Below are 24,165 nucleotides of genomic sequence, written 5' to 3'. Positions count from 1 at the left end.
ATAGTTTTGAGATCATTTGATTATTGTTCTATGTATTTTAGATCATTTGATTATTGTTCTATGTATTTTAGACATAGTTTTTTGAAGTACCGTACAAACTTGTTCGATTTTGATAATTGTTCTATGTATTTTTGACGTAATTTTTTGAACTATCGTACGAACTTGTTCAAAGAAAAAAGAAGATGTTAAACAATTTAGAAGGGGTATGAGAGAATTAGAAAGAAATCATACAAATTTATACTAAAATATTTGAAGTCAAAAACCCGAATCTAGACTTCACAAATATCGTCATTCCATTATAGACATCTCATTTGTTAATATTTATTTTTTTTGTTAAATTTGACTAACTATTGGTTTTATTAAATGTGAAAAACAGTTTGATTGACAATCAAATAAAGTATTAAATCATAATAATTTAGAGTAATATGTTAAAAATTATTTTAACACATACTCAGATAAGAATCAATCAAAAAATGATATGTAATTAAAAAATAGGGTTAAAAAGGTTTTTTGCAGCCAAAATTCATTCTATAGATGACACGTAAGCAAAACGCTGTGAAACTCGTTATGAATACGACATTTAAGCAAATCACTACACAAATAAGTATATAGATATTTTGTTATTTGAAGAATAGAACTTTCCATGAAATGGGTTTGGGAGATGAAAAGGAGAGCTTAATAAAATGGCATTGGAATTCAAGGTTTGAATTTGTAGTCCATATTCAATAGTCTCCATTTAGTTTGAAATTACAAATATGGACCCAAATTTACCATAAATATTCCAAATTAAAATATTTTCTTAATCACATTCTGTTTAATCATACAGACCTGGTTTTTTTTTAACCACATTAATTTCGTTTCTGAATTTTGTAAGTAATGATGGAATGTTTCTGACTTTTTTTTCAATCTTCTCAAAATTGTTCAAAATTTATCGTCCATGGCTTTCTTCCTATTTATCTTCTTCAGATTCACTTTCAAGATCAAATACAAAAGAAATTATTCATCATATACTTACATGATAAGTAATGGAAATAAAAAACTACAAAAATTTATATAAAGAAGAAAACCAAAAAAGTTTATATAAAAATACAAAACTGTTTTCCTTGCAACAATGAACGATTCACTTCATATATATGATTCATAAGCCATTCATCAAACAGTAGTAGCAAGAACATCCTCAAGCCAATAATGCTGGTTGGTTTCAAACACAATGTCAGACCACTTAAGCGTCCCCCAAATCTCTCCTCCTTGGTCTCGTTCAATCGCAATTTCTGCACAATACATTATTTTCTCCGTATGGTAGTTAATAGTCTTATATACCACCCATAAAACCGACATGTTGCCACCATAATCCGTCAATCTGACCGCTGATATATCACTTTCCATATTAAAAGGGAACATAAAAGAACTAGACAAACCTTTCAACGGTATCCATATTCTATTCTTGGAGTCATACCAATAAATCATCCAACAATAATAATGGAATAACACGTTATCTATCACACAAATGGGTTTGCCACACCATCCCCAATGCATCTTTAAGTCTGCCGCTCTCCATTTACCTTTATGCACCTTGTAAGTCACATTCCGTTCATGAGAACCCACATAGATGGTTCCTTCATATCCCATGGTTTTGTATTCAGAGCCTATACATATCTCCTCGCTAGGGATCTGCAAAAACTCCCAAGATTGGGTCTTGGTATCGAAAACCTCTATCCAATTCGTTGAATCGGCATTTTTGCAGCCTCCCGTAACATATATTTTCCCATCAAGAACGCAAACAGATGGTAACACACGGGCCACTCGCATGCTTGGAGCATCATCACGATATGTGAGAGAATAACTGTCCATGACCATGACTCTAGACGATGGATTAGTTACACCGCCTATGGAATAAATACTAGAATCGACCGCTACAACACCCGACATGCGCTCAAAAGGAGAATTAGGAGATGAAATTGGGACCAAAATTTTGCTAGAGCTATTTGGTTTTTGGCAGAGAGTAAACCAAATCAGTGGGTTAGAGCCAAGACCGAATCGTAAGGACACGTAAAGACAACTCTCAGTGCGGCCTAGGAATGAACGTGTTTCGTAAAGCTCACGTGAAGCAATGATAGAACGGAATTTCTTGGAAACTAAGGAAAGACTCGGGTAGTGCAATCTTGGGATACGGCTTAAACAGTTTAATACCACATCGTCAGGAAGCATCTGAAACGTCATCACATGTGACTCTTCTCCGTTCGACATTAACACACTGTTTTGGATTCGATCTAGTTACGTCAACGTTCTTGATCAGTTGAACAAAGTCTTCCGACGTTTTCGTTTAGATATACTGTATATATACACTCGTAAGTCGTATATGCAATCCTAGTCTATTTAAGATTTGACCGTATCTCATTATATCAAGGGATTCGGCTTCCTAATTCAAACTAGAATATATTTTTTTGTTATTATTGAGGTTTTATTGGTTAATTTGTGTATTTACTATTTAGATAGAGTTTTTATGACTTCAAAATTCAAATACTTTATTAAATTTATAAGGAATTTCATTTTTTTCTTAAAAATTGTCAACGATTCTTAAAAATTATCAAATTCTTAAAGTAGAAGATAATTACACATTTTGTAGTGTTTTATAATTTTATTTAAGTATTGCGTAATATCTTTTTTTATTGTGTTTGTTTATTACTATATACTATCTTTTCTGTTGATTACGCATTACTAATTATAAATTGTCTCAAAGTTCAGTTATTATACACTGTTTCCAAAACTGTTCATGTTCAAGTTCGTGTGTCCTCTGTTCGTGTTCCTTGATTCAATCGATAAGGAACAGAGTTAGTATTAACGGATGAATAGGATTTTTTTTTTTTGAAATGAAACGTCCATGGATGATGGAACATTAGAATAAAATAAATTTGTCTCTAACCATATCATCAAACCCCGTTCATAGACCTTGACAAAATAGTTTGCTGTTAACCGACATTGCATATAGATATTTATCATGATCATCATCTATCAAAATTGATATAAATAAACGAGCACAACAAAACCAAAAGAAATCATTTAGGCTGTGAGAAATTCAAAAGGAGAAGTAACTTTAAACATTCACAATGTGATTGAGTAACTTTATTTTAAAAGAAAAAGTTGAAGTCCTTAGAACATTGTACATTAGAAGGCTTCATTAAAAATTGTTTAAGATTATTATAATATTTTTTTTAAGCAATCCTTTATGGACCGTGTCCTAAAAATCTTTTTGTAATAGTTGACTCTAATCTTTTAGATTTCTTTTTTATTATTTTAACTTAAAATATTCATTAGCAACTCAAATAAAAAAATATGAGAGGTCCTCAATAGACATGGTATTACATTCTGTACAAATTAGTCTCATCTATTACATTACAAAATGATGTAAAAGAATGGAAATAATAGAACCGACGTCACTATGCTACATATATAGTAACAGTTGTCGAATTTTATGATACTAACTTAGGTATATGTGTTCATTACTTCAATGTAATTAACCTAATTTGTTCACTCACACATAAAAGAAGAAAATTAAATACCTTGTCATCTTTACTTACCTCTCTTCTTTCTCTTTGAATTTCTTTCATTATTCCTATATCTTAATTTTTTTCATTATTTCTATATCTTCTATATTTAAAGAGTGACATGTATTATCATCAAGGAGAAAAACAAGTCGTTTACTTCACCACACGATGCTACTTTATACAAAAACAAAAAAACTTTTTGTAATACTGATGCTATATTTAAACCTTTTAATACTATTCATGTGAACTTTCGAGTAATATTCAACTTTATTTTCAAAAGAAAACTTAAAGTCTTTAGAGTCTGTACCAATTAGTCTCCCATATCATGTTACAAAATGATATGAAAGAATGGAAATAGAACCCACTTCACTATGTAAGATAATAATAATAAATTTTACTGTATGTGTTCATTACTTAATTGTAACTTGTAAGTCACCCAAGCTAATTTGCTCACTCACCCAAGCTATTCTATTTACTTAACTTCTATTTTCTTTCTCTTTGAATATCTTTTACCAATACTTTTAAAGTTTACATTATTCCTATATTTTCATATTTTAAAATGGCTTATGCATTTGATAATTAGTATCTTCGATCATATTAGTATTATCAAGGTGAAAAGGAGTCGTTTACTTCATCACACGACGTCGTTTTCAAGTGGGATCAAACGAAGTGACGTTTTTTATCTAAAAATATATAAACGATACTATCTATATCTATATACTTATTTGTTATTTGTGCAGTAATTTGTTTATGTGTCATGTTCATAATAATTTTCAAAGCTTTTCGCTTACGTGTCAGTTCAAGAATGAATTGTGGCTTTAAAAAAACCGTTTAGCTTTATTTTGCAATTACATATCATTTTTTTATTGGTTCTTATATGATGATATGTAAAAAAAAACTTAAAACAAACTGGTCTAAATTATTATGGTTTAATCTATCTATATACTTATTTGTGTAGTGATTTGCTTATGTGTCACGTTCACAATAATTTTAAAAGTTTTTCGTTTACATGTCAGCTCTATAAAGAATTTCGGCTGTAAAAAAACTGTTTAGCCTTATTTTTACAATTACATATCATTTTTTTATTGGTTCTGATGATATGTAAAAAAAAACTTAAAACAAACCGGTCTAAAATTATTATGATTTAATGTTTAATTTCATAGTCAATCAAAACCGTTTTAAAATTATATATAACAGAAATTTGAAAAAAATATTTACAAAAACGTTTTTTTATATAAAAAACGGAATCTATATCTCTTAGTGTTTACCATTTTTATGTTTCCGAAATTTAGAAAAAAATAACAAAAATTTAAAAGAAAACAAAAAATAAAAACTATTTAAAAAGTAATGAATGTCGTTTCAAAACAAAAAAAACTAAAATTTTTTATAAAAAAAAACTCTAACAAAAAAAGTTATAAGAAAGAAAAAAAAAAAATATATATATATATATATATATATATCTATCTAACTAATGAATGACAGTATTTGTGATGTTTAAACACACATAAAACAGTGATCAAAATCGAATAAGTTTATACGATACTTCAAAAAATTACGTTTAAAATACATAGAACATTGATCAAAAGATCTCAATACTATTTAAAATAAATTATTTGGATACTACTATATTTTTATTTACTTTCTTATATTCTATACTGTTTTCATGATCATGTCTTCCAACATTAAATATAAGAAAATCTAACAAACAAATATACTCAAAAATAAAAAACAAATGAATCCAAACTACTATTAGATTTTCAAACAATTAAATGGAAATTATATCAGCCCGCGCAAGGCGCAAGAAAGTTAACTAGTTTGTAATGGAAGAAGGAAAGCCTTATCTATCTTCAATCCTTATCGTTTAAACTCTAAATCAATGGCTTCTGTACTACTTCTTCAATCTCCTTCTTTTTCTACGAATCTCAACGTCGCAGTACCAAGAACCTATAGCTTCAATGTACAAAACATTCGTCGAACAGTGAAATTCTCTTCAAATCCAGAGCCAAAGGATTAGTTTTTCGAACTCACACCTGCACCTGAATCGATCAACACGACGAGCGTCGAGAAGTTCCCAATTGAGAAACGAAGAAGATCTGAGATCATTCGCGACAGAAAAAGAGGGATCGTGAAGCCTGAGCCTCCGAATTTAGAGTTTGGTTGGAAGAGAACGAAAGAGATAAACTTGGAGAAGCCTAAAGGGTATGTGATAATGGACTTCTTAGAGAAGTTCGAAGGGTTAATGGCGAGACAGTTTGGGTCGAAAAAAAAATTTGAATAGCTAAATTTAAATTTGGTTTTGCCAATTCTGAAAAAAAAAATTTTGAGATCTAAATTATGACACATTATAATACAAGTTTATAATTGCAAGTTTTTATCAATTAAAACAATATGTGAGATTAGATAGGTATCAATATGATAACATGATCCAAACCAGGTTTTAATAAATCTAAAAATAAATCACATGAATTTCCAGAAGCTCGAATGGCAACTCCAAACTTTTAAGGAATACATAAGAATATATATTATCAGAATCAAATTGTGGTATCTTATAATAATAACATATTGAAGCCAATTCTTAAAAATACTAATGGGTGAAAACCAGAAAAGAGACACCAAAACTAACTAGAAAAAGAGAAAATCAGAGGAAAAGAATAAGATTAAATTTAAATCGGATAAAAATGTGGTATGTAATTTAATTTTGTTGCGTTCATGAGAGAAAGAGGAAGGGAGAGATAGAAGGGGAGGTGGAGAGAGAGGGAGAAAAAAGGAGAGAAATAATGAATGCATCTTAAAATTTTGTTACTCTTCTGAAACTAGATTAATGTAAGCTAAATAGACATCTGAGAACAATGAAATGTATGTGAAATTTCAATCCTTAGAGCTTTATTCTCCTTTTAATTTTTGAAATATAGAAGTTTTCATATGAGTTAAGTGATCTAGTCATCTAGATATGTAGATCAAATTCAGTTGTTGGTTTGAGTCGTATCTAGCTGTGAACAATATGGGTGTAAGTATATAATGTCTTGGTGGATATGATTCAACATCGATAATTGTAACGAGGTTGAATACCTTTCATAGTGGGTATCATCTATAGAATATGTATGCCTAGCTTAATAAAATGGTAATCATCCTTTCTTATCAAACAATTTATGCTATATGTTGTTTGGTTAATGTCATTTATTTAGCTATAATATATTAAATTATTATTTTTTTATGGTGAAATATTAAATATTATTAAAAAATCTTATTACTAAATTATTTTTTATTATCAATAACCAATAATATGAAATATAGCGTGCTAATCAACTAGTATAAAAATAAATAAAAATAAAATAAAAGTTGATTAATTTCACAAGCTATAGACAGTTAAACCTTTATAAATTAATAATATTAAGACTGTAATATTTTATTAATTTATTAAGTTATTAATTTATCGATATAAAAATCAACTCGAAAAACTAATTTGAAACTTAAAAATGTATTAATTTATTAAACTATTAATTTATCGAGTATTAATTTATAGAGGTTATATTATATATCGTTTAGTTACATAACTTTTAAATAGCTGAACCAAATAAAATGAGGTCAAACCAGTAAGATAATGGAGATGGGATAAACCAGAAGATTAGGGGAATCCGAAATCCTGAAGATATTGCAAAACACTAAAAGTGGTGTACACGGCGTCGTTTAAAAAAAAGTCAAATTGGAGTAGAAAAATAAATCCTAACCCAAAGAACGAATTGAACCCAACAAAACCAAACCAATGTGGATTAATTTGGCTTGGTCCCAAACTCAATGCAATCTGAACCGGATTTAGAACCTGAATGATAGTGAACCTGATTTTTATTAACAAAAAATTATGGATGCTAAGCCTTTAATCTCAACGTATCCTCTATCAGAGTCAAATAAAACTAGAAATTAATCTACACATTGTGCGGGGTAATATTTTTAAAATTATCTTTAAATTTAATTTTAAGTTTTTGGTTAAACAAAAATTAGTGATAAAATTTTTTTAACAAAAAATAAAATAAATAAAACTGGTGACAATTAGATAACAATACATATAGAAATATTACATAACCGATATTTATTGTATATGTATCCATCAAATAGGATTTTGAGCTAGTTTTGTTATGCTGTTTAATTATAAGTAGTTTTTTAATATAAATGTGACATGATGTTAATATATATATATATACTTATATACATACAACATAGAATAGAATATATATATAATAATAATAATAATTTAATTATGAATATTTAATTAGAGATCAAACTATTATTTTTTGTTAATGAATTCTATAATATGTGTTAATAAAGATTATATATAGAATTGTCAAAGTAGAAAAACTATCTACTTAATCTATTTTAAAATTTACTAAAATAGTTTTTCGACCACCCATAAAAAATACAATCTAAATTTTGAAAACATATTTCAATTTTTTTATAAAAATAATTGAATTAATTTTCAAAAAATGATACTATTTAATCATGAAAATACAAATAAAAAATATTGCAAAAAGTATAAATAGATTTTTTCATATATATGGATTGATTATTATTTAAAATAATAGAATATATTTTAATATTTTAATAAGTAAAGAAATTAAATATACTTTTAATTTATATCCATATATATTTAAAATAAATGTGTGAGCTCTATATTTAACTATCTCTTACGGAGGAATATTTAATTGAATTTTCTATATTTATAAAGTTTATTTATGTAATATCTTAAACGTAAAAATTTATTTATGTAATATTTTATAAATAAATGTTTATTTATGTAAAATATTTTGTCATATCTTACAAATAAAGGTTCATTTATGTAAATGTCTACTCAATAATATAGAGATTATATGGTGTGTTGAATCTAATATTTTGAAAGATTAGAATTTTAATGAATTTGTAAATTTTGACTGGATCAAGAAAATGATTATAATTGGTTGCAAAAACAAGAAAAAGTTAATAAAATTTATGGGAATCTCATGGGATCTGGATGTTTGAAATTTTTACACCTTGAAACCACTAAAAAGGGTCATAGAATATATTGCTTAAAAAAATTTTCAAACGATATTTATGTTCTTTTTATTCCTCATCTAGAGATAACCTTTCTATGTAAGCAGGTCTGGCTCAAAGAATTTGTTGATCTTGTGCTATGATTAATTTTCTACTACAAATTATGGACTAAATATCTATGATTTGAAAATTTGACCATTTTTAGTGAAAATTTAAAATTTCAGGACACTAAAATATAAAAAAATAATAATTAAAATTGTGGAACTCTATGCATTTGCACAATTAACACTCCCTTAAAACTGGCACCGTATGTAAGACAACTATTATCTGTGACACACACCAAGATGATGTTAGCTCATATCTGAGTTCAAAATACAAACCAAACATTTTATAGCGAAGTATCTCATTTTTTCTTTCGAGTGAAGAGATAATTGCATCCTCCATGTAGACGTCATTAATCGAATTCTTGAATTCTCCGTCCAAAGGGAGTCGCTTCCTAGGTCCTTTGTTGCACACATCAATGATTGAATTATTGAAGTCGTACTAAACTACAAAAGAGAATAAAAACTTTAATTGCCAATGTATATGATTGTATTCTAACGATTGGAATTGTACATTTTGGGTGCACTCACTGTTTTTTAGAATTTGATAGGAAAGCAACTTACTAAACAATTATACACAAGTTTATTACTAACAAAATATTTCTTACACCAAAAAGTCAGTCCTCTCATTTTATTAGCCAATCTTAAATCCTAAAGCGATAAATATTGATAAGTACAAATTCAAAAACAGATTTACCTTTAAATTAAAAACAACATGTCTTATAGAAAAATACTGCAGAATCCTCCTCTAGCTTCTCATCTACATGATTTGATGTGGTCGTTAGCTTTGATCAAACCAAACCATGCCAAACCTGAATCAGAGAGGGAAATGGAGCTCAAAGGCGAGCCCAACAAAAGCAGAGGTGAAAGCTTAAACCAATCATCCTCAAAGAATATATTAAGAATATACTTTTGGCTTAGACGAGGAATCACTACTACTGGCTAGATTTTGGACCAGAATTCACTCGAGAAGACATATGAGCTCATTTCATGGAGTTTAAGCCCAACCACAAAGGTCTAAGCTGAGACCTGACCCGATCCATGTTCTTGACTCATCAAGGAATCACAGCAAAGTGGAATTAGCCCAATCAGAGTTCAAACAAAGGAGTTGTTCAACTTTTAAATTAAGTGATCCTTAACTTACTCGATTTAGTCATACATGCCTTAATTGAAGGTTTCCAACCAAACTACAAGGAATTAAGTTGTAAACTAACTTGGTCTAAAATCTTGACTCATCATAGAGTTACAGAGAATTGAAAAATAATAGCTTTAAGTTTTACAGAAACGTCACAGAAAATAAATCTGGGAAGAAAATTGTTGCCTCAACGGCCAAATTATTTAAAACTAACGATTCATTTGAAAAAAAAAACAAAATTTTCTAAAACATAAAAAAAAAACGACAGCACGTTCTTATCTAAAACATGTAAACAGTAAAACGACATTACAAGGAGGCCTTATCTATCTCCAATCATCATCGTTTAAGCTCTAAATCAATGGCTTCCACATTACTTCTTCAATCTCTCTCTACTTCTACGAATGTCAACGTCGCAGTACCAAGAACCTGTAGCTTCAATGTACAAAACATTCGTCGAACAGTGAAATGCTCTTCAAATCCAGAGCCAAAGGATCAGTTTTCCGATCTCACACCTGCACCTGAATCGATCAACACGACGAGCGCCGAGAAGTTCCCAATTGAGAAACGGAGAAGATCTGAGATCATTCGCGACAGAAAACAAAGAGGGATCGTGAAGCCTGAGCCTCCAAACTTCGAGATTGGTTGGAAGAGAACGAAAGAGATAAACTTGGAGAAGCCTAAAGGGTATGTGATAATGGACTTCTTAGAGAAGTTCGAAGGGTTAATGGCGAGAGAGTTTGGGTCTAAGGAGCTTCTGGCTAAAGCTGGGGAGATAGTTGCAGAGAGAGCGAGAGAAGAAGCTGAGGTTTTGAGAGACGAAGGGAAAGTTGAAGAGAGAATGGTGACTGAGCTTTTCAGGGTTTTGAAATTGATGGAGATGGATTTGGCTATGGTTAAAGCTTCGGTGAAAGAAGAAACTTTGAGTGAGAGGATTGAACAAGCTAGAGCAAGATGTAGACAAGCTATTCTAGTTGCTAATTCTTTCTGAGACAATTTGGTTTCAGTTCTTCTTCTGCAAAATATCTTATCTTTTTGGTTTTCTGTAATCATCTCTGGAACATTTTGCTAGAGGAATTGAAGATGATAGACGAGAATTTTTGAACAAAGATTCATGCTTTTGTTTTTCAAATTGTGAAGAACATAATGGTTTGGGAAGGAAAAGACTTAATTAATTGAGGAAAATTTACTTCCACTAATTTCATTTTGTAAGATATTTTATCAGTCCACTGCTCTGTTCTACACCACACAATTAAAAAAAAGCGAACTTTAAACCATTCAACAAAAGCTTCACTAAGACAACAACAATGGCGTCTCTTAGATTCTACACCGTAGAGATGTCGCTACAATGTTTGTCTCCATGCCCATCGTCGCCGATTTCTCTTTCATCGTCTTCTCCGAGATACCATCTTCTCAAAACAACAAACAAGATACCAAATTCACACAGAAATTGCAGAACGCTGCGAATCAGTTGTTCATCTTCCTCTACTGTCACTGACCAGACACAACAATCTTCTTTCAACGATGCCGAGATGAAACTCATTGACGCTTTGATCGGAATTCAAGGCCGTGGCAAATCCGCCTCTCCGAAACAGCTCAATGTATGTTAAAACTTTTAAATTTCTTAAATTTCCGGCAGTTTCTTGGTTAATGTCTGATTTGAACCATTTCTGTTCTAGGATGTTGAATCTGCTGTGAAGGCTCTTGAAGGTTTAGAAGGCATTCAAAATCCTGTATGAATGTTTTCTTACAGAAACCTTTCATCTTCACATTACAATAGTCTCTTGTGTTCAGTTCTTTGATCATTTTTTTTGTTCTTTGGGAACAATTCAAAATGTGTAGACAGAGTCTGAATTAATCGAAGGTCGTTGGCAATTAATGTTTACCACAAGACCTGGAACTGCATCTCCAATCCAGGTCAGTTCTTTCTCACATATATTCATCACTAATATTCCATCTTCTTGATGATTTGTAAGTAAGAAGAAGAAAATGGAATGATGTGTTTCTGCAGAGAACATTTACAGGAGTAGATGTGTTCACTGTGTTTCAAGATGTATACTTGAAGACAACAAACGAGGATCCTCGTGTTTCAAACATTGTTAAATTCTCAGACATCATTGGAGAGCTAAAAGTTGAGGTACTGAGATTCTTTGTTCTAAGTTTTTGCATGAAAAAGACTTAACAGAGAATTTATACTTCTTGGTTCTTTATTAACAGGCAGTTGCGTCGATCAAAGATGAGAAACGTATTTTATTTCGTTTTGATAGAGCAGCTTTCGCTTTGAAGTTCCTTCCTTTCAAAGTTCCATATCCAGTTCCTTTTAGACTTCTTGGTGATGAAGCAAAAGGTTGGTTAGACATTACGTATTTGTCACCTTCTGGAAACCTAAGGATCTCAAGGGGAAACAAGGTAAAATGAAGTTTCTTAATTCTGATAAAGAAGAACACTAAAAGCTTTTTTAGCGTTTGTTTATCCATAAGGCGGTATATTTAGCACAGGGAACTACATTTGTTCTGCAAAAAGAAACCGTGCCTAGGCAGAAACTGTTAGCCACTATATCTCGAGACAAAGGAGTTGCAGAGGTAATGTGTAAATGCATTCAACAAACCTGAAATTACAAACTTTCTTTGGATTTGAATTGGAATTAATGGATCATTTAGTACAACCACAGGCTATCGATGAGTTTCTTGCGTCGAACTCTAATTCTGCAGAAGATGATTATGAACTTCTAGAGGGAAGCTGGCAAATGATTTGGAGTTCACAGGTGAGTCTTCTGATAACTTCACCTAACAACTAATTTCTCTCTTTTGGATAAGCATTAAGCAATTTTACGGTTTTTGTGTTGCAGATGTATACAGATAGTTGGCTTGAAAATGCAGCAAATGGTCTTATGGGGAGACAGGTAAAAACACTTTATTAGATGTCTTTTAGTGGTACTGTATATTGTTGCTTGAGCTTGTTTCGTTTAAGCAAAAAATGAGGATTTGATTCAGATCATCGAGAAGGATGGAAGAATAAAGTTTGAAGTTAACATCATTCCGGCATTTAGATTCTCAATGAAAGGCAAATTCTTGTAAGTCTCTATACCTTTCAGAAAGTCATTATACTATATACTCTTTGTGATCTTGTTTCTTGATTGGTTTCATGATCTGTAGGAAATCAAGTGGTAGTACTTATGAACTGAAGATGAACGACTCAGCAATTATAGGCGGACCATTTGGATATCCAATCGAATTGACAAATAACATTGAGCTTCAAATCCTGTAAGATCTCTTGCTTTATCTTATTCTTCTACATTCACAAGAGAAGATGATATTCATTAAATTGCTTACAAAGTTAACAGAACCAAATTTGGTTGATTACTATTGTTTTTATTTATGCTGAACAAACCGAAATGAAACCTAACAGATAAAATTTCCATTTACATGTAAATCATAATATAATAAAAACATATGATGCATTGATTCCATTTCAAATGTGTTTTCCTATGTTATTTTTTTTTTATCAAAAATAAAACTGAATCCGAACCAGAACTTGAAACCAAACAAACATTTGACGAATCAAAATGAATAAAAAAAACATTTGGGTTTAGTTTGGTTATAAAAGTTTTGAGAAATTGGACAAAATACATTGAAGCAAACCTAATAACCAAATGATGGTTCATGCTAAGTGCTAAATAGCTAATACAAAAATGCTTGCTTTAATGTTTGCAGCTATACAGATGAGAAGATGAGAATAAGTCGAGGATTTGATAACATTATTTTCGTGCACATTCGGGAAATTTAGCTGCGTTTAAAGAGATCTCCCGTTACCAGAAAAGAAATTGTTCTATACATGATTATATAAAAATATTAGTTTATAAGAAACTATCAAGTGTTTTACAACAATGGAAGATGATTGTTAAGTTTCCTTGATCAATAGTTTTTTTAGATTGTAACAATAACCAGAAAAAACAAGAAACCACATGACATGAGATGATGATATAAGTTTCGCTACTAATGTCTAAATTAAGACAAAAAAAAAAACATAAAAAGTAATTTAGTTGAATATTTTTCTCCAGCTTGTCTTAATCCTCACGGAATATTGATTTTCCACCGAGATATTAAATCTGAAAAAGAATCTCATTAACAAGGCAACTTGCCACTAACAGCTTCCGGTGTAATTAATTACTCTGTCAAATTACCAATTTTTTCTTGAAAAAATTAGAAACAACAACAAAAAATGGAAACTGATAACGATACAAGAGAAACATAATACTGATTTTCCAGGATTTGCTCCCTCAAATATCTCCTTCAAATACTCTTTCTTTTCCTCTATTTTTCTTTTGCTTATTGGCCGTAAATCTCTCTGTCTCTGTCTCATTTGTTTCCTGTCTCTTGAATTTTTTTGAGTTCTGATGGATATCGACCAGACAGGAACTGAAACCAAAACGATGGAGACTACATCAGGTTCAAGTGACTCTGTCTTGCGTCTCACGCAAAGCTTGAAACCTACTGAATCTACATCAACAAATTTTGCCTTGTCCAACACGGCGACAACAAAATACAAAGGTGTGGTTCAACAGCAGAACGGTCATTGGGGGGCTCAGATTTACGCAAACCACAAAAGGATTTGGCTCGGTACGTTCAAGTCCGCTGCTGAAGCCGCCGCAGCTTACGATAGCGCATCCATCAAGCTCCGAAGCTTCGACGCTAACTCGCACCGAAACTTTCCTTGGTCTGATTTAACGGTCCACGAACCGGACTTTCAAGTTCGCCACACAACAGAAGCTGTGTTGAACATGATCAGAGACGGTTCTTACCAACACAAGTTCAGAGATTATCTCAGAGTCAAATCTCAGTTTGTCGCCAACATCAACATCGTGGGATCAAAACAGAGCCGAGGAGGAGGAGGAGAAGGAGGACAAGAATCAAACAAGTGTTTCACGTGGATGCTTCTTTTTCAGAAGCAGTTGACACCGAGCGATGTTGGAAAACTGAATAGGCTTGTGATACCTAAGAAGTATGCAGTGAAGCATTTACCTTTCATAAGCGATGATCAAAACGAGAGAGAAGAAGGAGAAGTGGGAGGATCTGTGGACGATGTTGAGGTTGTGTTTTATGATAAGGCAATGAGACAATGGAAGTTTAGGTATTGTTACTGGAGAAGTAGCCAGAGCTTTGTCTTCACCAGAGGATGGAATGGTTTTGTCAAGGAGAAGAATCTCAAGGAGAACGATGTTATCGTCTTTTACAATTGCGATGTCCCCAGCAATGTCAAGACATTAGAAGGTCAGAGCAACAACTTCTTGATGATCGATGTTCAATACTTTTCAGGCAATGGTTTCGTGGATCCCAAGGGATTAAACAAGACGGCTCATGAGATTTCTGATGAAGAAATGAAAACAGGAAACGTCTTTGATCCCAAGTTAGAAGATAAAGGTACCAAATCAGAGGAGAAGAAAGGAGGGTTTATGCTGTTTGGTGTTATGATCCAATAGCTATTTCGATATTATAGGGATATATTTAATATCTTAATTAGAGTTTGGTTTTGATTTGTACTACGTAGCCTCTTGATTTACAAACTTGTGTTTTCAGTTTTGATAATCTAACATTAATTAGATCAAATGTCTCTCTTGATAAGATAAAGAAGAAGAAAAGCCAAAAAGGCTTCAATGGTTCCTTTTCAGAGTTGAGACAAAGCCACCTAAATGCTAAAACCTACCATGAACAAAACAATTCTAAAGAAGACATTAAGTTAATGTCACAAAATCAAATAGCCACAAGGAGTTTTGACTCTCCACTCTATACACTCCGTACAATAAGACTCATCTTCTCAAGTGAGTCTCCGCTTACATCTCCTTCGAGTTCCATCGCCCTCCATGTCAGGAGAATCTTCTACAACAGTTTCTTCTTGTACAACCAAACCTCTGTTTCTCGATAGTTTTCTTATCGGCGTTGTCTGAGAATCTTGTGTGAAGCCTGCTGATGCAGAGGGGCAAGAAGATGAAGCGATTGCAATTTCTCTGTGTGGCATTAACTCTTCGCCCATTGGCACCATTTCAGACATTAGCTGTTGACACATATCATTACCACAAAAATTTCAGGTTATCTTCAGGACATACTATAACCAATCGAGAGTTTGAAATGAGCGAGATTCTATTTTATTACCTTCCAATCTTTGAAATCTAATCTAAACACAAAATGATTATACATGACTTCCCCTGACATCACCAGGTTTGCACTGGGTGCGTTTCTCGGCACTGAAGACAAATTTGGAGATTAGATATAAGTGAAACGAATCAAATATCAGAATCAGACGTAAGAGGATGAAAATGTGATCTTACAAGCAAAATGAGAACCACTCTTATCGACAATGATCTCTACTCGTCCGTCCTTGGCCAAGAAAGATAGAGCAAACAAATTCTCTACGGTCTGTGCAAATGATCTCCTGTTGAGCACCAGATTCTCAAGCCTCACGCGCTTCTTTTGCCGTAAGATGTTAAACATTATCGCCATGTTCTTGTCTGTATCTGTTTTCTCTTCTGATTGTGTATCATCTACCTGTTGGTTACGACATGTACTCAAATCAGCTCTTTTCTTACTTATCTAAGTCCAAACTACATAACAATCAACAAGTTCCACACGAAGCAGTGCATCATATCTTACAACTACAGAACCATTGCAAATCAATCAACAGATGAGAAATTCCAATTGCACTTTTTTTCGGTACAATTAAACAGAGCCCACGACATATACAACATTGCAACTGACTTGTAAAGGTTACTGACCAGGCTCAGATATAAAGCATTCGACAAAGCTAGTTGAGGAGTGGAAAGTTACAGATGTGAAGTCTAGAAGATATAACGAACCACAAATACTAGATATTTGTTCAATATTGGTCATAAACTCAAACAAAACAGGGTCTGCAAAACAATTCTTACCTCCTCTGGACGAACGCCTTCACCAGGCTTTGTACGTTTTCTGTGGACTGTCCTTTTCCTTTCCTTCAATTCAGTGTCCATAGGTCCCAACCTGATCACCAAAACAGGAAAACAAAACCTTTTGCTTAAAACAGAAAACGCTCAGCTGTAGCAAAGCAATGTAAAGTGGTTATTTTGAGAACTCACATTGTGGAACAACCACATGATACCAAAACAGTAGAACAGACAGCAAGCCCAAGATCCTTCCATTTTAGAGATACTGGGGCAGTTTCATCAGCATCGATCCCTAGAGAAGCCTGACCAAACCCATTGACCAAAGCATTAACAAACTCAGCCGGAGAGACCCCATTAGCAGACTGAGACTTCACCGACGACATTATGGTGTTTGCTATATCTAGAAAAGCCTCCGCATCTGCAACTTGCTCCCTAGGCTTCTGAACTGCGTGGAAAATGCAACCAAAAAAAAAAAAGAAGGTCTTTTCAGCAAGACAGAATTGGCACATTTCATTGCTAATACAACTAACCTAAGAAAACTTCAGATACTGAGAGATGAAACCAAAGAATCACAAGTTTCTAGAACATCTCCGACTCACAAAAATCTATATAAAAGAGCTGCATTTTCATTCATTCGTGAAATGAGACCAAACTAAAGACCTATCACTATTTTCCACAATGTTAAAGCATGTGATTACCTTTCTGGTGCAGGTTCTCAAATTCACTAAAAATTCGGGAGAACTTGTCCGAATCAACCCTCGTCAAATCATCTTTAGAATCTGCAAAACAAAAGAAACGCCTAATTTAACAATGGGCATAGAGAAGACGGAATAGGAGCGTGATTAAGCGTCTACACGCACCGCTGATTTTGTTAATTAGGGCGAGATACTGAGATCTGAGAATCCTCCGATCAGAGATTCCCTGTTCTTCCTCCTGAATCGGCGGCTCGTCGGGTTGCGAGGAGCCACCTACGCTCTTCCTCTGCTTCTCTTTCTCCTTCTCCTTCTTCACAGACCTTAAACGCCCCGACTCGTCGACTCCTCTCCTGCCACCGCCTTCGCCGGCTACTGCCGATTCTCTCTTCACCGTCCTCCTCATGATAAATCCAGAATTGTTCGACGAAAGAAAAAAAGTAGAAGCGAAAGAAGAAGAAGAAGAAAAAAGTGGAGACAATAGAAACCCTAACGGCAGACAAGAATTGGGGATTTTGATAATTTGAGGGAAAAACCAGGAAGAGAAACTCGACGATTTTCCCGCCGAGCCCAAACTAATCACAAAGCTTCCCGATTTTTAATTGTGCTCGCGAAAATTGGGCCGAATGAAAACTAAAAGCAGCTAAATCGAGTAAAGTAACTTTTTCAAAAATGTATTAAATGAGATTTGTCAAATTAATTCTACTTGTTGCTTGAGATGTTCATCAATGTTGAAAGACAATGCTTATAAAGCCCATCTAAGCCCAAAAAGAGTTTTAAATGACTAAACGCCATTTTGGTTTTTCGTTTCAGAGTCCCACATCGGATACGAGGGATTAATTAGAAGCAGAACTCGTAGTATAAATAGAGACTGTCACTGCATCTAGTAAAATCACGCAGCCATGTGGTGAGCACAAAGCGAACTATTCTTTCGCCTTTTACTAAAGAATACCGTGTGCTCTCCACGCTAAGTGGCATACGCCTATTTTTGGAGGGTCCTGCTTCCGAGTGGGCCCAACAATATTTAGTTGAATTTTTCTGTCTGGCTAGTGTTGTTAATTCTAAAACAACTCCAGTTTAAATGCATCAGGTAAAATGTGTTTATTTTGGTTTAAATTTTGTTTAATCGAGTTGTCCTGCTTTGCTTAATTGAGTTTAGATTGAGTTTTCTCAAAGTTTATTTTATTTTCAATTGCTTTGAATTCGAAAAAATACGAGTCTCTTTTTAAAAAATAGAAATGAAATATGAGCTAAGATTAAGAAGTACCAATTTTTGACATATCTAACGGTGTAGAATCAAAACATTAACTCAAACTGGCTATTATTGTTAGTTGAATTTGAACCATTGTTCTCTCTTTAAATACATTTGGTTATTAATATTTGCTGCTTGAGATATTGTTCATCAAGTCTTCAGTGATATCCCCTTCGACATTATTTCCTTCAATTCGACTGAAATTCACATCTTCTTGAGCTTTTGGCTGAAGGGTCTTATAGCGATGTTCCATATCCAAGAAGATGGTCTCGGTTTAGACACAGTTGGTCTAGTTTGATTTGGCTGTCTTCATATCGTTCTGTTCTGTCCATCACTGTGTTAAAATCGCTCTCCGGCTTCCTCTTTCTCATTCTCTGCATTTTAGCCATCTCAAATTTTGAAGGATTCAACATATTCTCATGATTTGAAGCCTCTTCTTGGTTAATAATGTTAAACCAAGTGTCCCTTTCTTTAGTAGTCATTTTATTCCGCAAGCTCTTGGATTTACTAACAATCTCCCGAATTTTACCAGAAGACAAATGCTTGATAACTGAAGTCAATACCCCAATTTTCCACGTCTTCTTCAAGTCATGAGACTTCTTATAAGGCGGTGCGGGACCTTGGTCTCGAGGCCACCAATACTCTTCCCCTTTAGGCCACCATGGTGGTCTAACTCCTTTCTCAAAAGGAAACCGTCTCTGTGGAGGTTCAAAATGTGGCATCAATGCCGATAATAGACATCTGAGAGTCGGCTAGTATCTTCTCAGTAGCCTGTCCTAGACTTATTATGTTGCTTTTGAGGTTTGGTATATAATAGACGTCGGCTAGTATCTTCTTATCACCGTTTTTTGTTATGAACAGTATCGAACCTTTTCCTTTGATGTCAACACGTGAGTCATCGCCAAATCGTACTTTCCCTGTGATCATCTCGTTGATTTTAGTGAACCAGGCTCGATTTCCTGTCATATGGTTGCTGGCGCCGTTGTCTAAGTACCATTCCATATCTGATCGTATCTCAAACTCCTTTGGTTTCACATTCTGTTCGTTAAGGTACACAACTTCATGCATTAACAGAGATTCTGCCTTTTGTGTATCCTCTTCTTCTTCGTTTTCTTGCGTTTCCTGGAGTTTAAGTAGACGGTCTGGACAACTTGAGGCATAATGGCCGGTTTTGTCACACCGATAGCAAACGATCTTTGACAAGTCTCTTGGCTCATATGACCTGTCATACGATCTTCCGCGTCCTCTTCCTCTGTTATTGAAGCGTCCACCACGACCCCTGCCTCTATTCGTATTGTTCTGATTGTGGTTCTGTTGTGTCTCTGTATTTGCATACATTAACTTGCTCTGTTCTTCTTGAGTTTCCTCAGCTTCTTCGTATATACGTTCTTCGTATGCTTTGAGGCGTCCAACGATATCTTCAAAACTCGTTGTGTTCAAGTCAAGTACTTGTTCCAGTGATGCCACGATGTGTATATACTTCTTCCGAGGTATACTCTTAAGAAACTTCTTAACTAGTTTTGATTCTTCAATACTAGTGCCTAATGCAGCGGCTTTCGAGCAAATTTCCGATAGTTTACCACTGAAATCATCAATGGTTTCGGTGTCCTTCATCTTTAAACGATCGAAATCTGCCATTAAGGTCTGTAGCCGTGCTTCTCTAACTCTTTCTGCTCCGACGTGTCGTCCTTTGATGGCGTTCCAGACTTTATATGCAGATTTGAATTCTCCGACTTGTAGAACAAGTGCTTCGGGTACTGATTGAAAAATTAATCCCATAGCCATGTCATTCTTGTCTCCTTCGGTTGTCTCTGTTTCGATGACTTCCCAAACCTTGTGGATTTTAAGAAGAACTCTCATTCTCATTGCCCACACGGTATAGTTAGTCGAATTCAGCATTGGACATTGAATTGATGAAACATTGATCTCCTTTGTCTGTGAAACAGGAACGATATCCCCCATGATTTATCTTTCTCGCTGATGATAAGTTGGATCGATCTTCTTCTCAAGCTCTGATACCAAATAAAGTTCTAAAGAGATTATAAGAATGCCAAAACACCTTTTGTTTTAAGAAAATCACTCAAAACTTAAAGCCTCCAAGGTCTCTCTCTAATCTCATGAATTTGCCACATCTCGACAACTTCATATTTATAGAGAGAAACTTACAAATTCCTAATCATTATAGAAATAGAAAACTTCCTTTAGATAACTCCTAAAGTATATTTAGATATCTCCTAAATATACTAAATTTCCTAAATCTTTTAGAAACCTTGTTTCTCAAGCTTTGTTCAAGCTTAGTTCAACAATCTCCCCTCCAAGCTTGAAATCCTCTAATGATACTCCTTGAACTCCAATTAGTTCCCTCATTTCTTTAAACTTGTTTCTTCCCAAGGCCTTGGTCAAAATGTCGGCCTTTTGTTCACTTCCAGGGACATGCTCAACCTCGATCTGGTCATTCTCAACACACTCACGTATGAAATGGTACCTGCGGTGAATGTGCTTACTGCGTCCATGAAATACTGGATTTTTCGAAAGGGCAATTGCTGATTTGTTGTCCACACGAATTGTTACCCTTTCAAGCTTTGTTCCAATAACTTCTGCAAACAATTCTTGGAGCCATATAGCTTGCTTAGCTGCCTCAGTAGCCGCCATAAATTCTGCTTCACAAGAGGACAAAGCGACAACTTCCTGCTTCTGTGTGCACCATGAGATTGGGCAGTCATTCAGATAGAATATGTGACCTCCTGTACTCTTCCCATCATCCATGTCTACATTGTGACTGCTGTCACTGTAGCCTACCAAGCCGTTAACACCTCCGCATTTGAAATAGAGACCGAGAGACAATGTTCCTTGTAAATACCTTAACACCTGTTTTAGTGCAGCTCCATGTGATTCCCTTGGTTCTTGCATGTATCTACTTAATACTCCAACTGCAAAAGACAAATCTGGTCTAGTATGCAGAAGATATCTGAAGCATCCGATGTTCCTTCTGTACTCATGTTCGTCAATGTGCTTTTGTTCTTGGGACTTGCAGAGTTTTAAACCAGAGTCCATCGGTATGTGACATGAGTTGCATTCACTCATCCCTGCTTCTTCCAAGATTTTCTTTGCATATCTTTCTTGCTTCAGTATGATCCCTTTCTTATCTTGTAGAACTTCGATTCCTAGGTAGTATGTAAGCTTCCCTAGATCACTCATCTCAAATTTCCCTGCCATATTCCTTTTGAAGTTGAGAATTAGATCCAAGCTTGACCCAGTGACCAGCAAATCATCTACATATACAGCCACTAGAAGAAGATACTCCTTCTCTTGTTTACGATAAAGAGAGGGCTCCTTTGAACACTTTTTAAAGCCTAACTCACTTAGGATTTTGTTGAGTTTGGTGTTCCATGCCCGTGGTGCCTGTCTAAGTCCATAGAGGGCTTTGTGTAGCTTATAGACCTTCTCCTTGCTTCCACTGATTTGAAAACCTTCTGGCTGAGTGACGTAGACATCTTCTTTCAATTCGCCGTGAAGGAACGCGGTTTTAACATCCAAGTGATGCACTTCCCATCCGTTTGAAGCAGCTAGTGCAAGAATAAACCTAACCGTTTCTATTCTCGCTACCGGAGCAAATACCTCGTCGAAGTCGACACCATGTTTCTGTACATAGCCCTTTGCTACTAGTCTGGCTTTGTACTTGTTTATGCTGCCATCTGAGTTTCGTTTGATCTTAAATACCCACTTAAGACCAATTGCTTTGCATCCGGTTGGAAGATCAACAAGACTCCATGTTCTGTTTTTGTTTATTGACGAAATCTCTTCATTGCAGGCATCTTTCCACTCTTTTATCTTGCTTGCCTCTTGAAAATCCCATGGTTCCTCATTGATTACTAGCAAGAGGTGCTCTCCTTCCATCTCTGCTAGCATTACGAAGTCCTCCAGATGTCGAGGCTTTACAATAGTTCTTGTTGACCTTCTCAAGACCGGTTGTGTATCTTCTTGCTCTGTATCCTCTGTTTCGTTGAATTCCGGTCCTTCACCGTCATCGTTTCTTTCATTCTCTTCTGATTCTTTGGTTATTTCTTCCTCCTCTGTTCTTGTGTTCGTACTTTGCCCAAATTTAATTGCGAACGTTCCCATTTCTTCTTCTGAGTCCATATCCGAGTTGCTCCACTTCCAACTCTTATTTTCGTCGAACACAACATCTCTACTTACTACGATTCTTCGTTTTGTAGGGTCTAGGAGGCGATAAGCTTTAGAACCAGGTTCTGTTCCGAGATAGACTAGCATCTGCGATCTGTCATCCAGCTTTTTTTGGTGTGGGGCGTCGATTTTTGCATAACTTATACAACCAAAGACTCGTAGGTGCTCCACATTTGGTTTTTTAAGCTTAAAGGCTTCGTATGGCGTTTGATTGTTCACCGATCTGGTCTCGACTCTGTTAATTAGATATGTTGAGTGTCTCACTGCTTCTCCCCATAAGTAATTAGGCATGTTCATATGCTTTAAAATACTTCTGGTCATCTCTAAAAGAGTCCTGTTACGCCTTTCGACTACGCCGTTCTGCTGCGGCGTATATGGTGCCGTTAAATGCCTATTGATGCCTTCTTTCTCACAGAATGCTTGAAACTCTTGTGATATGAATTCTCCTCCACGATCTGTTCTGAATGTCTTGATACTTGTTCATGCCTCTAGTTCTACCGCGGTTTTGAATGCTTTGAATTTCTCAAATGCTTCGCTCTTTTCCTTTAGCAGTACTGACCACATATAGCGTGAGAAATCGTCGATTAAAACGAATATGTACCTCCTTCTTGCAGCTGTTGGTGGCGAAATTGGTCCACAGAGGTCTCCGTGAATGAGCTCTAAGACCTTTGTTGCTCTGTATTTTGTTTGTTTTGGGAAGGGTCGTCTTACTTGCTTCCCAAGTAGACACGATGCACATGTGTCTTTCTCTTTTGGTGCATTAGTTATTCCAATAACCAGTTCTTTTGCTGCCATCGACTTGATGGTGTCAGTACTGATATGTCCTAGGCGAGCATGCCACTTTGATTCATTAGATGTCATAATCTGCAGACACTTTGTGCTTTCGACTTCTAACTCCACTTTGTATAGTCTGTTTCTTGATCGGATTGCTCTTACTAGTAGATTTCCTTCTCGGTCATGTAATGTGAGGTAATCTTCTCTCATCCTCACATCACATCCTGCTTCAGTAGCCTGTCCTAGACTTATTATGTTGCTTTTGAGGTTTGGTATATAATAGACGTCGGCTAGTATCTTCTTATCACCGTTTTTTGTTATGAACAGTATCGAACCTTTTCCTTTGATGTCAACACGTGAGTCATCGCCAAATCGCACTTTCCCTGTGATCATCTCGTTGATTTTAGTGAACCAGGCTCGATTTCCTGTCATATGGTTGCTGGCGCCGTTGTCTAAGTACCATTCCTTATCTGATCGTATCTCAAACTCCTTTGGTTTCACATTCTGTTCGTTAAGGTACACAACTTCATGCATTAACAGAGATTC

The 24,165-nt window shown here is 34.5% G+C and overlaps 6 protein-coding genes and 1 non-coding gene across 7 annotated transcripts; 4 read left to right on the top strand and 3 right to left on the bottom strand.

Annotated features, from left to right (window-relative positions):
* Positions 1-1,152: 1,152 nt before the first annotated feature.
* LOC18010884 (F-box/kelch-repeat protein At4g23580) lies at positions 1,153-2,247 on the bottom strand. The gene has a single exon (XM_006393020.1). It carries the CDS (start codon positions 2,245-2,247, stop codon positions 1,153-1,155), a length of 1,095 nt encoding a protein of 364 aa, XP_006393082.1.
* Positions 2,248-10,072: 7,825 nt separating this feature from the next.
* Positions 10,073-10,972, top strand: LOC18010599. The gene has a single exon (XM_006393018.2). It carries the CDS (start codon positions 10,162-10,164, stop codon positions 10,789-10,791), a length of 630 nt encoding a protein of 209 aa, XP_006393080.1. The 5' UTR covers positions 10,073-10,161; the 3' UTR covers positions 10,792-10,972.
* A 91-nt stretch (positions 10,973-11,063) lies between these two features.
* Positions 11,064-14,016, top strand: LOC18010598 (probable plastid-lipid-associated protein 12, chloroplastic). Its single transcript, XM_006393017.2, has 11 exons — positions 11,064-11,401; positions 11,480-11,533; positions 11,643-11,717; positions 11,812-11,937; positions 12,018-12,209; positions 12,299-12,382; positions 12,472-12,564; positions 12,649-12,702; positions 12,794-12,873; positions 12,956-13,063; positions 13,514-14,016. The coding sequence occupies exons 1-11, from the start codon at positions 11,108-11,110 to the stop codon at positions 13,584-13,586; spliced, it is 1,233 nt and encodes a 410-aa protein (XP_006393079.1). The 5' UTR covers positions 11,064-11,107; the 3' UTR covers positions 13,587-14,016.
* A 180-nt stretch (positions 14,017-14,196) lies between these two features.
* LOC18010847 (AP2/ERF and B3 domain-containing transcription factor At1g51120) lies at positions 14,197-15,340 on the top strand. Its single transcript, XM_006393016.2, has one exon. It carries the CDS (start codon positions 14,197-14,199, stop codon positions 15,277-15,279), a length of 1,083 nt encoding a protein of 360 aa, XP_006393078.1. The 3' UTR covers positions 15,280-15,340.
* Positions 15,341-15,376: 36 nt separating this feature from the next.
* Positions 15,377-17,961, bottom strand: LOC18011035 (non-structural maintenance of chromosomes element 4 homolog A). The gene is made up of 7 exons (XM_006393015.2): positions 17,577-17,961; positions 17,415-17,495; positions 16,909-17,161; positions 16,723-16,813; positions 16,126-16,342; positions 15,950-16,041; positions 15,377-15,851 (listed from the first exon to the last, which is right to left on the bottom strand). Exons 1-7 carry the CDS (start codon positions 17,812-17,814, stop codon positions 15,615-15,617), a joined length of 1,209 nt encoding a protein of 402 aa, XP_006393077.1. The 5' UTR covers positions 17,815-17,961; the 3' UTR covers positions 15,377-15,614.
* Positions 17,962-18,306: 345 nt separating this feature from the next.
* Positions 18,307-18,424, top strand: LOC112083303. The gene has a single exon (XR_002897591.1). It is a non-coding gene; the product is annotated as a U5 spliceosomal RNA (small nuclear RNA).
* A 944-nt stretch (positions 18,425-19,368) lies between these two features.
* On the bottom strand, positions 19,369-20,622 carry LOC112082834. The gene has a single exon (XM_024150373.1). The coding sequence runs from the start codon at positions 20,620-20,622 to the stop codon at positions 19,369-19,371; it is 1,254 nt and encodes a 417-aa protein (XP_024006141.1).
* Between the last annotated feature and the right edge of the window lie 3,543 nt (positions 20,623-24,165).

The sequence above is a fragment of the Eutrema salsugineum genome, unplaced genomic scaffold (genome assembly GCF_000478725.1).
Source record: "Eutrema salsugineum unplaced genomic scaffold, Eutsalg1_0 scaffold_7, whole genome shotgun sequence".
Taxonomy (NCBI): Eukaryota; Viridiplantae; Streptophyta; class Magnoliopsida; order Brassicales; family Brassicaceae; genus Eutrema; species Eutrema salsugineum.
The sequence above is the reverse complement of the archived record's forward strand: the minus strand, read 5'-3'. Positions and strand labels throughout refer to the sequence as shown.